At 41.3% G+C, this 15,317-nt stretch overlaps 1 protein-coding gene across 1 annotated transcript in view; it reads left to right on the top strand.

Annotated features, from left to right (window-relative positions):
* Positions 1-15,317, top strand: part of LRP1B (LDL receptor related protein 1B) — a 4,500,992-nt gene that overhangs the window by 4,233,656 nt on the left and 252,019 nt on the right. Inside the window, exon 83 of the mRNA XM_069225083.1 lies at positions 8,131-8,256. Coding sequence (XP_069081184.1) covers positions 8,131-8,256 — 126 coding nt within the window. The remainder of the gene's footprint in view (positions 1-8,130; positions 8,257-15,317) is intronic.

The raw sequence follows: 15,317 nt of genomic DNA, 5'->3' as shown, positions 1-15,317 counted from the left end.
GTTTGAGACAAGGAAGGGGTATGGTTTAGTGTAGTGAGGCTTCTGGATTTGGGGTGGTGGGGGGGCCCTCAGGGAGGCAAGGAGAATAGGAGGTGAAAGGGAAAGGATACTCAGCGAAAACATGTAAAGGGACAGAGGAGTTTGAGTAGAGTGATTGATGAGAAATTCAGCGTAAGACAAGGGCAGAATCTCAACAGGAGAAATTTAGGTAGATGAGATATGGTGATACTAAAGAAGTGCAGATGCCTAGAAATGAAATAATGACTTGTAATTTAAGGATATGCTCTATGAATATATGCAGACTTAAAAACCCCCAAAGAGGAAAAAAGTTGCATTAGGATGAAAATTAATTCAGGCAGATTTGTATTGTGTGCAAGAGACTCATTTTCTTGGGAGAGGCGGGGGCTTTTAAAAGAACTAGGGTTGATACCTTTAGCTTGTACCCAACAGATGGTGTCAACACAGGGAGTGGTGATACTGGCCAGAAATTCCTTTTGTAATGTTGGCCACTCATTGGTGGACAAGGCTGGGCGCTGGGTCATTCTAGAAGGTATGATAGACACAACTAAGTTTACTCTTTGCACTATCTATGGATCGAATTTTGAGGAAGCCGAAGTGCTGGACATTCTAAATTCTGAATTGATAACATGGCCATTACCATTGGTAATATGTGGAGATTTGAACATACACATAGAAGATGGGAAAAACCTGGGCAACCAGGACCATTATCAGGGTCGCAAACCTAATGTTTGGGGGGCTTTAAGGAGATTAGTCAGGGATCATGGGTTGGTAGACGTGTGGGAGGAACTTATGGCCTCCGATCCTGGCTTTACATATTACTCCTCTCCGTGTTCTAAATTAGTACAGTTGGATTATTTTTTATTACGACTAATTTAATAAAGGATGTAAGGATAGATCTCCTGCCCAGACTTCTCTCAGATCACAATCCACTAATTTTAACTGTCTCGATAAGTAGATTTGTGATGCCACGCTGCTCTTGGTCATTTGATAAGAAGTTATTAGTCAACCCTGGTTATGTTGAAAATATGAAGACATTGATTAAACAATTTTTGGAGGTTAATAGAGATACCGCCACAACTTGGATGGTATGGGATGCATTTAAAGCTGGATTTAGAGGAGACGCCTTGAGCGATAGCCTGCACTCACTGAAGGTGAGAGAGAGAGAGGTTAAAGAGCTTCAGCTAGAACTTAATCAAGCAGAAAGAAAACAAATGCAAAGTATAATAAAAAAGGAGGATTGTAGCTCAGCACAGATTCAGATATCGGTCTTAAAGGCTGAAATAAATTCATATCTGAACAAGGCAGTAGCTGCCAGCAATCAGAGCCATAGAATTTTTGGGAAGATTAGAAACAGCTAGACTCTCTTCAGAGGATCAAATTATGGTGGATGCACCGATTCAACCGGAAGAAATACTGGAAGCTGTGAACTCGCTAGCTGCAGGAAAAGCCTCAGGTGCTTATGAACTACCACTCGAGTTTTATAAGATGTTCTATAAAGAAGTAATGAGGAACATGCTTGAAACCTTTCGCAAGGCACAACTAGGACAGACTCCACCATCTTGGGAATGTGCTGGCATTATACTGTTAAAAAAAAGATAAGTTATCAAACTTTCCCAGATCGTATAGTCCAATATCTTTGTTAAATACAGATGGGAAGATATCTGCAAAGGTCCTAGCAACCAGGTTGGCAAGAGTTATACCCTGTAAAAGAGAGCATGGTTTTATGCCTGGTAGGGTGACGGTTCATCATGTAAGAAAGATAATTTCTTTATTTGATCTTGCCAAAACCTACCGGTCCACCAATCGGTCTGGTGGTATTAGATGCCAAAAAGGCATTTAATTGCGTATATTGGAACTTTTTATGAGAAACCTTGAACTGGAAGGGGATTGGGGAAGGCTATTCAACAGCTGTTAGGGCTATATACAAGGCCCCCAAATCTTGAGTATGTTTGGGAGGGTTAGAGTCAGCTATTATATCGATTTCCTGGGGTACTAGACCGGGGTGTCTGTGTTCTCCATTTCTGTTTGCATTATGTATAGATCCTTTTTTATCTAAACTGGAGAGGAGCAATAATATTAAGCCAATGGTCCACCACTTGGAAGAATATAAATTATTCGCCTATGCATACGATGTAGCAGTAACAACAACTGACTCTGAGAAAACCATCAAGGAAATTAAAGAAGTGGCTAGAAATTTTGGAGGATATTCTGGCTATAAACTGAATGAGGATAAGACACAGATTATATGTTCAGCGCATACTTTGATTAAAGATAAGTGAGTGGTGACAGAGGCTGTGTACTTGGGGATAAGAGTTACAGCTGCAGTTAACCAGGCGGTAGATCTTAATATAGCCCCCTGTTAAGTAAAGTGAAGAGCGATCTGGTTAGAATGCATTATCTATATCTATCACTTGAGGGTCACTGTATTGTTTTAAAAATGAATGTTTTGCCAAAAGTACCGTATTTGTTTCGATCAATTCCTTTAGAGATTACAAAAAGCTGGCTAAACAAATTAGAGACAATCTGCAGTAATTTCTTGAGGGGATATGCCAAGCCAAGAAGAGCTATGAAACACATGATGCTTCCAAAGTGTTGAGGCAGCTGGGCAGTTCCCAATTTTACCCTATATTACTATGCCTTCTGCCTTCAGCATATGGATGAATTGATAACTGGTGGTGTAAGGGAGGGTATGCAAACAGCGCATCCCTTCCAGTACGAAATGATGTTGGGCACTGAGGCAAAAGGCTGGCTGACGAAATTTGTGGAATCCACCTAATGTAAAAGAGTGAGATTTGAAACTCTACAACAGTACACAAGGTCTGGGTGCAGGTAAAACGATGAATCTGGAGGGGTAAGATCACCATGTATACTCCATTGTGCTCTTCAGTCCTCCCTTTTTCTATTTTTAGGGATTCCACTTTGGCCATTTGGCGACAACAATGGATAACGAGGATTGGGGATCTATATGTAAATTCTGTGTGTAATTCTTTTCAGGAGTTACAGATACGATATGGCTTACCCAGGAGTCACTTTTTTAAATTTCTAAAAATTCAAGACTTTCTCCACCGCCATAGAAAGGATATCCCTTTAATGGATAAGATATCATTAATAGAGACTATGGGGGTTATTACAACTTTGGAGGAGGTGTTAATCCGTCCCAAAAGTGACGGTAAAGTGACGGATATACCACCAGCCGTATTACGAGTCCATTATATCCTATGGAACTTGTAATACGGCTGGTGGTATATCCGTCACTTTACCGTCAATTTTGGGACAGATTAACACCTCCTCCAAAGTTGTAATAACCCCCTATATGCCACAGGGAGAAGATAGGCACATTATATACTCTCCACAAATGCCCAACAGGATGATTCTGTGCTACAGAATGATAGATGGGTAAATCAAATGGTCAAAAAGGGGGGGTGGTTGGTGGAATCATTAGAGCTAGCAGGAAAAAACCCTTCTCCTTCTTTCAGCCAGTCTGTAATGCAACACTATAAGACTTTGGGGGTCATTCTGAGAAAAAGACCGCTGGGTCAAAATTATTAGAATTATTTAGGTTAGAATGGCCCCAGCGGTCAAAAGACCGCTGGGGCCATTCTAACTTTCCCGCTGGGCCGGCGGGCGCTACCTAAGGTAGCGCCCGCCGGCCCAGCGGGAAAGGGGCCTGCAACACAGAAGCCGGCTCCGAATGGAGCCGGCGGTGTTGCAGGTGTGCGACGGGTGAAGTTGCACCCGTTGCGCTTTTCACTGTCTGCTAGGCAGACAGTGAAAAGCATACTGGGGCCCTGTTAGGGGGCCCCTGCACTGCCCATGCCAGTGGCATGGGCAGTGCAGGGGCCCCCAGGGGCCCCAGGACACCCATTCCCGCCAGCCTGTTCCTGGCGGTAAAAACCGCCAGAAACAGGCTGGCGGGAAGGGGGTCAGAATCCCCATGGCGGCGCTGCTTGCAGCGCCGCCATGGAGGATTTGGGCAACCGGGGGAAATCCGGCGGGAAACCGCCGGACCCGGTTTTCTGACCGCGGCTTTACCGCCGCGGTCAGAATGGCCCAGGAAGCACCGCCAGCCTGTTGGCGGTGCTTCCATCATTTTAGCCTTGGTGGTCTTGGACCGCCAGGGTTAGAATGACCCCCTGTATTTGACTTGTACTATACACCAGCACAATTGAGCAGGTGGGGTGGATCTGATGTTAAGTGCAACCAGTGTGAGGAGACGGAAGCGGAGATAATGCAAATGTTCTACACATGCCCTAGGTTGAAACCGCTGGCGGGTGAAGTAGAACTGTTTCTCAGTGATATAATTGGAGGAAGTGTGAAACTCACAACAACTCTAGTATTGTTGGGTGTGATGGACCCGCTGGAAAATATGGGGCAAGTTATGAAAAAAAGAAGGTACTTTCTGTATATGGCGACGGCAATACGTAATATTATATGTATGTATAACTACGGATTGGTTGAAAAAAGACTCCCTGACCTTTGAAACTTGGAAGTTAAGATTATTAGCATTTGACAGTATTGAGCTGAGTTTATATAGATTTAAAGCTATAAGAGGAGGCATGGGGGAACAAATTTGGGCACCACTGACTAAATGGTTGGAAGAGATTATTCTATAAGATAAAAGAGTTTGTATCAGATTAAGTATGATGAATGTATTTTATTTTATTCTTTATTCCCTATCCCTACATGATGATATGTAAATGATGATTTGTAAATGGACTGTCATACGGGTGATCCTTGCCTTAATAAAAAGTTTGAAAAAAAAAAGGAAGAGGAAACAATAAGGAGAAATGAAGTTATTTCTCCTCATTGGACCTCCCCTGGTAAGGCCTAGCATTTTGACACATTCCCAGGTTTATCAGTGTTGGTAAATTTGGGAAGGCATCTAATTCAATGGGTGGATGCATGGGAACACCCATGTTCCACTAATGTAATGCCCACTTGGGGCAGAGTAACGCAAGGCAGCAATTTACACTGCCTTGAATTACTTCAAATGTATCAAGCTACTCAGGGCCAAGCAAGGTGGCCTTGCATGGATTCATAGATCTCACTTAGACTTGGAGTCACCCTTGTGTGGCCCACCAGCATGCAAAACCATGATAAATATGCCCCTAACCATTCATTTAATGAAGCAGTAGTAGATTGCTCTGTTGGGCCTGTCCCTATAATAGCATGCATTTTTTTCCTGAGCTGTGTTTTCACTGCCCAGTGAATAATGTTTCCCCAAGTGGTGTTTGTTTTGCTGCTAAGTTCATGGATAGACATATACTGCTGTCTGTATTTCAGACTGCCCTGTAGAAATTATTTCTGAAAGTATTAAACTTTAGGTAAATTCCTATGGTGACAGATGACCCTTCAGTATCCCTTCAGTGTAATTTTCCCTGTAGAACTGAAGTTCGCCACCAGCAGTAATTGTAAGGAACATTACATCATATGCTAATGTTTTTATCTTTGATTAAGTAAAAATTTTAAATTTAACAGTAAAATATTGCCATTTGATGAATATCCAGTCCACTGACATCTAAATCCCGTAGAATATAATGGGATTTAGATATTGGCTGGTGAGAGATCCATCACTGTTTTGATGGAGTAACCCATCTGCCAATTTCTAAATCAGGCCCTACACCTATAAAAATGACAAATAAATAAATTAACATGTTCATTAGCTCAAAGGTGGCTAGTCTTTCTTTTTAAAGTTGCTTTCCTTGCTCCGCTGTGTTATGTGAATGTTTACTAAATCTGACCCATAATGTTTTTAAAGCATGAGTAGATGATTTTAGCTCATATCTATGAGACACAAATGGGATTATAGAAGCAACAAGAATCCTATTTCACATTCCCCTGGGTATTGTGGATCACCATGTGTTACTGGACATTTTAGGCCATATTCATAAAGGTAAACTTAGGGACTCACTGAGATCATGGCAGGTGGGTTACTCCATTACAACAGTGACAGCTATCCCGTCTACCAAAAATGTTAAATCACATGGGAAATAATGGGATTTATTTTTCATCAGCTGGGATATCCATCTCCATTGCGACGGAGTAACTCATCCACTCAGATCTAAATCAGGCCCTTAAACGTTTGTGTAAGTTTATGATTGTTTGCTATTCCGAAAGGAATTCTACTAGTAACATCTTTACAATTGCAGAGTCTCTGCACTTAAAAAATAAGTAGATCAGTCTTATCTTTTAATAATGTGCAAACGCTGCACAGTTCTAAAGATAATACTAGGAGAAGTCCTTCTGTGAATGGAAAACAATTGTAAACCTACCCAAAAGTGTATGTTTACACTCGTGAATTAGGTCCTAATCATTTTACCATGTTTGTTCACTATTTCATGATTAATTTGTTTTAATTTGTCCTGTTTTGTCCATTTGTTATAGCTTTGTGAGACCTTGCAAGCATCTCTATTGTGGCCAATAAATGTCATTGTATAAACGAATATCTATATTATTGGGAATTTTCATAAGATGGCATGTCTTAATTAATGATAAATTGTCGTTTTACTTGTCACAAGCAGTCCCCTTCATTCTCAAAACATATCTGCTGCCTGACTGGATGGAAGTTCAGCAAGCTATCAGCTCATCCTGGCTAAATGACACCAAATGGGTGTGAGCCATTTGATAAAGATTGGTTTCTCAGGACTTTAAAGATATCTACCTATGTGTAGGTGCTGATTCCAACTGGGCCAATATATTCTAGTTCCTGTGCAAACTCCGGTTTGCACAGAGATTTGAATTATGAGATATGTGGCTATCACCTATCCATCCCAATCTTTCCTGATTAATTTCAGCTTTTGGGACTAATGTATGAATTTGTGTACAAAGGAACAGTCAGAAGCCAGTCAGTTTTTGTTATAATCTGACTGATTTGCAGCCTGACCGTCATTATTCAGTGCAGCTGATGCAATAATCAGTGTAATCATAGAATGCACATTCACAGGAAATAGCAGTATCGCCTGCCTCCTTAATATGCATGAAGCAGAACAGGAAGTATTTCGTGATCCCCTCCAAATGCCTGCTAATCCAGGAAAAAGATCTATGAGGGAGAGCACACCTCCATTTCTGCATTTATATTTTTATGTTCCCTTCATGCTTTTATGGTAAAAGGGACTTTAAAAAACAGCAGGTATGCCTGGAATAACATTGCTGTCCACCACATTTTACACTAATCAACTCAGAAGAGGGAATCCAGCCCAAGGAGACACCTTCTATTTGCAAGTAGGTTACCACCCCATGTTGGGTGTTAGCAATCGGTGAATCTTCTGTGACTGCATTTCCGGTTTAAAGTCATTGATATTTATTATCATGAATGGTATTGAGGAGTGGGGCACTCCTTTCACAGTCCCTGCTTTTTGGGATTTGAAATGTGCCCAAAGATACTTTGTGATTCAGAAAGTGTTCGGTGTAGTGCCTTTAGTAGAGGTGTGACTTTGAGGTCATAAAAGATGTGGTTTTGCAAATATCAGGCTTTGCAATCACAAAAGCACTTTATACATCAAAGCTGTGGTTTATTGTAGTGTTGTTGGATTGAGTGTGTGTCTTTGTTCTTTCTCTTCTTAGTTCTCGTTCTTGCCGCTGTCCCTCTCCACTTCTCTCCCATCATCCCACATTACTCCACCTTCCCCTTGGTCTAATTTATCAAATGCATTTCACTCTCTTAGTCTCCCGCCCTATTGATAACCTTTTAATAAAAAGTCACTTTGTTACGCCTAAACATCACAGATTATTCAGCTCTAACACATCACACCAATTATTTTAGTTTAGACTTACTTATTTTGTATCTGCAGTGCGATTGTTTTCGTCTTTCAAAGATTCTGAGACTGAAATGTGAATACAAATGCATTTGGTGAATTCACAAACTATATTAGACACGTTTATTCTCTTTTGATATCAAACATGATTAGAAACGAAGAATGGTGGTAATAATTTCGAAAAATACGTTTTAAACTTCTTTAGCATCATGTTCCAAATAAGGACAGTGTATTCTGACGCATTGTTTAAAACTCATTTTCACTTATCTCTCTCTTCTCAGCAAGCATCACCACGAAAACATATTGGCTTCAAGTGTTGCATTATTGCTTGTATTTTCTTTTCTTTCTTAAGCAGTACCCAACCCTTGTCAGGATATCAAGTGTGAATTCATCTGTCTCCTGAATCCGGCTGGTGCAATATGTGCGTGTCCAGAAGGAAAATCATTAATAAATGACAGCTGCAGTGATTCTGTTCTCGCAGGTTTGTGTGCTGTATTTCTTTGTTTCAATACCAATTACCTCTTGGTATATTTAACCGCATATTATCTATCCTCTGCATTACTTGACAATACCTTCATTCCTAATATACTGATCTTGATTCATCAGAAGTCTCGCCAACCACAGTGACTAATAGTCAATTACTTGGTGACCTTTCAGACTCTAAGCAGCTCCACCGATTTTATGGGCTTCTTATGCACATTACAAACATTCCTGGTGCAAGGCAGTAAGAAGAAAGGAGTTATTTATTCCTGATGACTAACACTATTCTCTTTAAAATGTATCTGTTTCAAGGCACCTACTTTTTAAAGTTCACAGTTTTGATTGACCATTTAACCTCAGTACTGTCCGAGTGTACTTCAATATTTAACCTCTGGAATTTGTGTCATGTCCTGTTCACCTACGTTCATAAAGAGGAGCCAATGACTTTCCCAGGTGTGACTATGTTTAGTCGCCCCAAGGTTTCCTCTTCTTATGCATTAGATTCCCCATTTCCACTTCAAGCATGTATACTTAACCCCTCGCTATCCCTAAACATACCCTCTCCACATACAACAATCCATGTATTTTAAATAATTAGCAAAAAAGCCACAATGCTTTTTGTTTACAAAAAATGCACACTTCATTTTTCTGCACAGGGATAATATTTTTTCTGTGGAGAAAACCCTTTACCTACATCCCCAATTAATGTGGGTTTATCTGTTTCCCTCTGTATTCTGAAAGTGCGGAGTAAATTTCAGCCTAGCTCCAGTTTGGGAAGGGTCAGATCAGAGTTTCTGAGTGCTTGGGAAAGTATGTTTTTAGGCAATCACAAACTCACAATAGAAACCATGCCTTGTCATGCCCACATCCAACCCATGAATGTTTTTTACTACCACAGATTTCCCACACTCATGATGTATAAGCCAACAGTTATAAATCCATTTACGCCAGCCATTAATCCTTGTATGAACTCCTGACAGGTATATATGAGGAATTTCCAGACGTAAATACACACTTACAAAAAAATGTATCTTTGTAAATTGGGGTCACAGTATGTACATCTTGTAATGAACTTCAAAGCTGCGTCTATTGTCTAGCAGCATATTTCTATAAAAATTGCATTAAAATATGTTTTACTTTCCTCATGCAAAGAAGACAAATATGAAATGCTCAATTGTCTTCGGATACATATTATTCAATCGACATTGCCTGCAATTAGTAGCACCCTAACTCCAATTTGCGCCTCAAATTTAAGTATGAGTACGTATAAGAGATTGAGGCTCAAGAATGGTGTTTTAACATTTTTGAAGTACTGTCAAGGAAGGCTTGCCTAGAAAAATGATGAGCACCTACTAAGTTACTTTAACCTTGTTTTTCAGTGATTTGTATGTTTTTTAATGCCAGTTTTTAAACTTCTGCAGACAGTCTCTGCGCTCAGTCCCTTGCAGGGCCCACTCCCCCCTCGATGCACAGCCTTTGGCTAAGGCGGGCACAGGGCCTGGCTTTGTGAGAACCAAAAATAGACTCTGATTGACAGGAAATAATTTTAATCCATCCATTCTGAAGCAGCCTTTGCTTTACTGGCCCTCCGAAGGCAAGGCAGTAAATCCTTTTTAGTATTTTAATATTAGAAATGTGTGTGAAGCTTGTGACTTAGGGTCTGATTTAGGACTCAGCAGATGGCTTAGTCCCTCGCACCGATGACGGATATCCTGTCTGCTGAAATCTGAATTTTCATAGGATAGAATGGGATTTAGATTTTGAATGATGGGGTATCCTTCACCGTTGTGACGGAGTAACGCATCTGTCAAATTCTAAATCATGTCTTTAGTATTACATGTGTTAGGATAACACATAACACATGATGATAACACAAAGATACATCTAAAAGAGAAATGTAATTGAAGAAAGACACAATTTAAGGTAGAGTAATATGGCCGCTGATGTTTTCTCATGCTGGAGAACTTTCACTGTACACATTAAAATGGTTTATTAATGGTACAAGGGTGCAAAATGGGGCTTGGTCTTGTTCTTCTGAGCAGCCTAGCTCGGCTTTCAGGGTATCAATAACAAATTGCCTCCCAGATGAGTCTTGTGACTATAACTTAGTGCACCACATTTCTACATGACAATGTCATAGAATGCTTTTCACAAGTTGACTGCTGAGTCCTGGCAGTGTCTAGATTAACGGGGGATAGCTGGTCAAGCAAGCACTCACAACTGGTAGGTGGCGCAGGCTCTTTAGGCAGGCGGGCGCGCTACATGAGAAAATTAAAAGCATGAACAAGCCCCTGACACAGAGATGCACAAATGCCACTTTCTGAAGCAGGCAGAGCCACGGGAAAAAAATAAAAGTACTAGTCTACACCTGACACAGAGGCACAGAGAAGTATACAACACTTGGATTGACCCCAAGTGTCATGACGTAGAGGCTGATGTTATATGTAAAATGGGTTCAAGTTCAAGCTTATTTTATTCATGTTATGGAACTCCAAAGAGATCCACATAAAAAGGTCATAGAAATGAATACACCATATACAAATTCTGTAAAATATTAAAATTCATAGACTTCCTTACAAAGCACACAGGATTAGATCACTAACCTTAAATATATAATATAAGCTGTACAGTTTTAAAACACATTTTAAAAAGTAAGAAATTCGGTAACAAAACAATATATTAGGGGTTTCAAAGAGTAACTGTAAACCTTCAGAAGAGGCTCGGACAGACAGATTCTGAAAGATAGGCCTCAGTCATTTAAGATGATACATTAAAAGAGAGGAACATCACCCTCCAAAGATTCTAAATTGATTACCACATTTTCAAGTTTACCCTTTAGAACAGAGATTATTGTAGGGTCCTACTGATTTCTACCTGATTTTTTATCAAATTATGAGGAGGTCCCATCAAATTTCAAGGATCTAATGGGAGAAGTATTTATGCCAAATGATGATCACTAGCAATTGAATCAACTATTTTTAGGTCACCCAACAGAAAGAACAAGGTGCACCCAACAACCAAATAATCCAAAATAGCCTCCCCCATGAAAGATTTATGAGTATTTTGTGCGGGGAAATCAGAAGGCAATCTCCTGTTAGCTATTAAGCAGCCATTATTTCTCAGTTGGTCGAGAAGGAGCTTCCTTCTCTTGTTGGGCCTGGATTTGGTTGGGAAAACAATGGGAGGGATATGCAATGCATCCTCTTTTCCTGCTCCACAAAATATATTAGGAGCATGATTGGACATTTTGTAATTTAGATCTCCCACCAATATTAAGTTGCCTGCTCCTCATCTAACATGTTTTAAGGAATGTAAAAACCTTGTTCACAAGCATGTCATGTGAATTACAAGGAGGCATATAAACATTCACCAACAATATAGGCTATGACACTTTCTCCCCTCCAATAGGGAACAGTGTTACAGCTAGAAAAAGGTTGGAGGGATCCCTATAACATATGTATTTCCAATTAATCTTATTAGTCAACAGAATGGCTACCCCCCTTTTGTATGACCCTTCCTAGATGGAGTGGCTGTGTATTAAAAAGTGTAGAAATCATCACAATGGAGCTCCCCATCACACTGGGTTGCCTGGAGGCAGATTATATCAACATTTAAAATACTTAAAATTTGCAAGTTCCCTCTACTTTTCTTTATTCTGTCCACATTCCAGTCGAGTCGAAGTTTAGCTCATTGCTAATTAAGTGGGTTCAGTGGTGAAGAAGACACACATGCACAAGTTAAAACAAAAAAAACAGCAACCAGTTCAATTTTTTGGTTTCATCATTTGCATGTTCAACATGAGTATCCCCACATCGCCTGAAAGTCACAAGCTTCTATTCATTCTCATAGGAACTTTCTGCCCCTTAGTATCTATCAAAGGTTCCTCATTAATTGAATGAGGCTGTCTATACCACCCCCTTTCATTTCTATAGAACAAACCCCTCATCCTGCCTATCTACTTCTTCAAAAACAGTAAAAACATCGATACCTTTGCATTGCCCATGTTCATTATTTTGCAGTATCATATTCACAATGATCTTAGAATGGAAAGTTACCATCAATTTGATCCCTGGCTCAATTTGCAACAAGGTGACCAATGAGATGTCACTGCTTTGAATTAAGTTCAGAATCTTAATAGCAACAAAACAAGCAATTAAGGATGCAGGTTTCAAAATTAAATCAGAATCAAAAAAGAGCAACAAAGTCTAACATAAAAGAATCAGCGTCACTTAAGAGCAAAGCAGTGTCTTCCTGGACAAATAATTTTGAAAGGCCTTTGGTCTCACATAAGTCCACAAATGGTATTGCTGCTGGATTGTGAGAAGAAGGGCATAAAGTTAGCAAACAGGAGGGGGCACTGTTGCTATCTCAGAAACACTCATCTGAATTGGGGGATTTGTGCTTGGAGTTTATGGGCTCAAAAGCAATGGCTCTAGTTGATGGTCTTGATTAGAGCTCTCCATCCAAGGGAGGTATTCACCCCATCTCTAAAACTAAGGGGGTCATTCCAACCCTGGCGGTCATCGACCGCCAGGGTGGAGGACCACGGAAGCACCGCCAACAGGCTGGCGGTGCTTTCCTGCCCATTCTGACGGCGGCAGTAAAGCCGCGGTCAGAAAAGGGGATCCGGCGGTTTCCCGCCGGATTTACCCTGTCTGGGCTGAATCTCCATGGCGGCGCTGCAAGCAGCGCCGCCATGGAGATTCCGACCCCCTTCCCGCCACCCTGTTTCTGGCGGTTTTTACTAACAAGAACAGGATGGCAGGAACGGGTGTCGTGGGGCCCCTGGGGGCCCCTGCACTGCCCATGCCACTGGCATGGGCAGTGCAGGGGCCCCCTAACAGGGCCCCAGCATGATTTTCACTGTCTGCTTAGCAGACAGTGAAAATCGCGACGGGTGCAACTGCAGCCGTCGCACCCCTGCAACACCGCCGGCTCCATTCGGAGCCGGCTTCTATGTTGCAGGGCCTTTTCCGCTGGGCCGGCGGGCGCTCCTTTGGCGGGCGCCCGCCGGCCCAGCGGGAAAGCCAGAATGGCCGCAGCGGTCTTTTGACCGCGGAGCGGCCAAATGGCGGTGACCGCATGGCGGGCGGCTACTGCTGCCCGCCGCGGTCAGAATGACCGCCTAAGTCTTTTATTACCCTTTTTGAAATTTGCTGGTTGGGTCTGTTCTTCCTTCTCTTTTTCTTTGTTTTGCACATACACTCAGACTGAGGAACAGGTAAAACTGCAATTCTGGTTTCGATTTGGGCTTAAAAATGGAATCAGCTTCACGATCTATGTTCAAGGCTTTTATGGAGGACCCAACTGCTTCAGAATCCACAGAACAAGCATCAAAAACATATCTTAAAGAGAGAATGGGGCTTTCTACTGGGGGGTCTTCTTTTGAACTATCTTCACATGATTTAATCTGAGGCTTTCCTGCTTGTGAACAGAAAGCGGAACTTGAAGCCTGTGGGATCAAAGCATTAGTATCAACTCTTGGATTTACCCCTAGGACTACACCATTAGATGCCCCTTGGCCTGTCTCACTCAGGTTATCTTGTGTTACCTTTCCCCTATCCTCTTTACAGCAAATCAATACCTTCAATATTGTAGTAACAGTATCTTGAATAGTATCAGTACCCCTACATTTTTTTCTAACAGAGCTAAAATAGAAGCTAAAATTCCCTCCAAGTAAAACAGCGAAGCAAAGACATTTGCCTCCTGACCAAGAGGATTACACAACTGATTGCCAATTTAGTTCCAAATCGGGCATTGCTGATGGTTGGGACATTAATAGGGAGTGCCAAAGGGAGTACTGCTGAAAAATTGCACATCAGTATGTCAGTGTCAATGGGGCATGAACTCGGTTTGCGGTTAATTAACCCTATCTTGTGAACTGCAAATGCAGCTAAACGATGGCTTTCTGTCCAGAAGAGTAAAATCCTCTTTCAATTGGTAGGGCATTTCTCCTTGGGGCATTTCCTCTTGAGATATTACTGATAACCTACCAGCATGGGGACTTTGGGGACAAGACTGCACAGAAAGTTCATGTGCGCTTTGCACCAAAGTAGGCCTCGTACTATCATTCAACTTATCTTGGGTCATTTTCTCTTTACTCCCAATAATCAAGTTTCCAGATCCCAGCTTATTTTCCAACATTATAGTTCTTATCAGACAGTATCAGTGTTCCTAGCCTATTGAAGTTAGAAGAGTTGATCCCACTAAGAAACACTCTGGGATAAACATTAACCCCTTCGCTGCCAGGCCTTTTCCCCCTCCTGTGCCAGGCCTTTTTTTGCCTATTTGGGACAGTTCGCGCTTAGGCCCTCATAACTTTTTGTCCACATAAGCTAACCAAGCCAAATTTGCGTCCTTTTTTTCCAACATCCTAGGGAATCTAGAGGTACCCAGACTTTGTGGGTTCCCCTGAAGGAGGCCAAGAAATTGGCCAAAATACAGTGAAAATTTAGTTTTTTTCAAAAAAATTGGAACAAGTGGCTGCAGAAGAAGGCTTGTGGTTTTTCCCCTGAAAATGGCATCAACAAAGGGTTTGCGGTGCTAAACTCAGCAGCTTCCCAGCTTTCAGGAACAGGCAGACTTGAATCAGAAAACCCAATTTTTCAACACAATTCTGGCATTTTACTGGGACATACCCCATTTTTGCAATTTTTTGTGCTTTCATTCTCCTTTCAGTCAGTGACAGAAATGGGCATGAAACCAATGCTGGATCCCAGAAACCTAAATATTTCTGAAAAGTAGACAAAATTCTGAATTCAGCAAGGGGTCATTTGTGTATATCCTACAAGGGTTTCCTACAGAAAATAACAACTGAAAAAGAAAAATATTGAAATTGAGGTAAAAAAACATCAATTTTTCTCTACGTTTTACTCTGTAACTTTTCCCTCCAATGTCAGATTATCGAAAGCAATATACCGTTACGTCTGCTGGACTCCTCTGGTTGCGGGGATATATAGGGCTTGTAGGTTCATCAAGAACCCGAGGAACCCAGAGCCAATAAATGAGCTCCACCCTGCAGTGAGTTTTCATTCTATACCGGGTATACAGCAATTCATTTGC

The sequence above is a fragment of the Pleurodeles waltl genome, chromosome 3_1 (assembly GCF_031143425.1).
Source record: "Pleurodeles waltl isolate 20211129_DDA chromosome 3_1, aPleWal1.hap1.20221129, whole genome shotgun sequence".
Taxonomy (NCBI): Eukaryota; Metazoa; Chordata; class Amphibia; order Caudata; family Salamandridae; genus Pleurodeles; species Pleurodeles waltl.
Note: the sequence above shows the minus strand (reverse complement) of the source record. Positions and strands in the feature narration are given on the sequence as shown.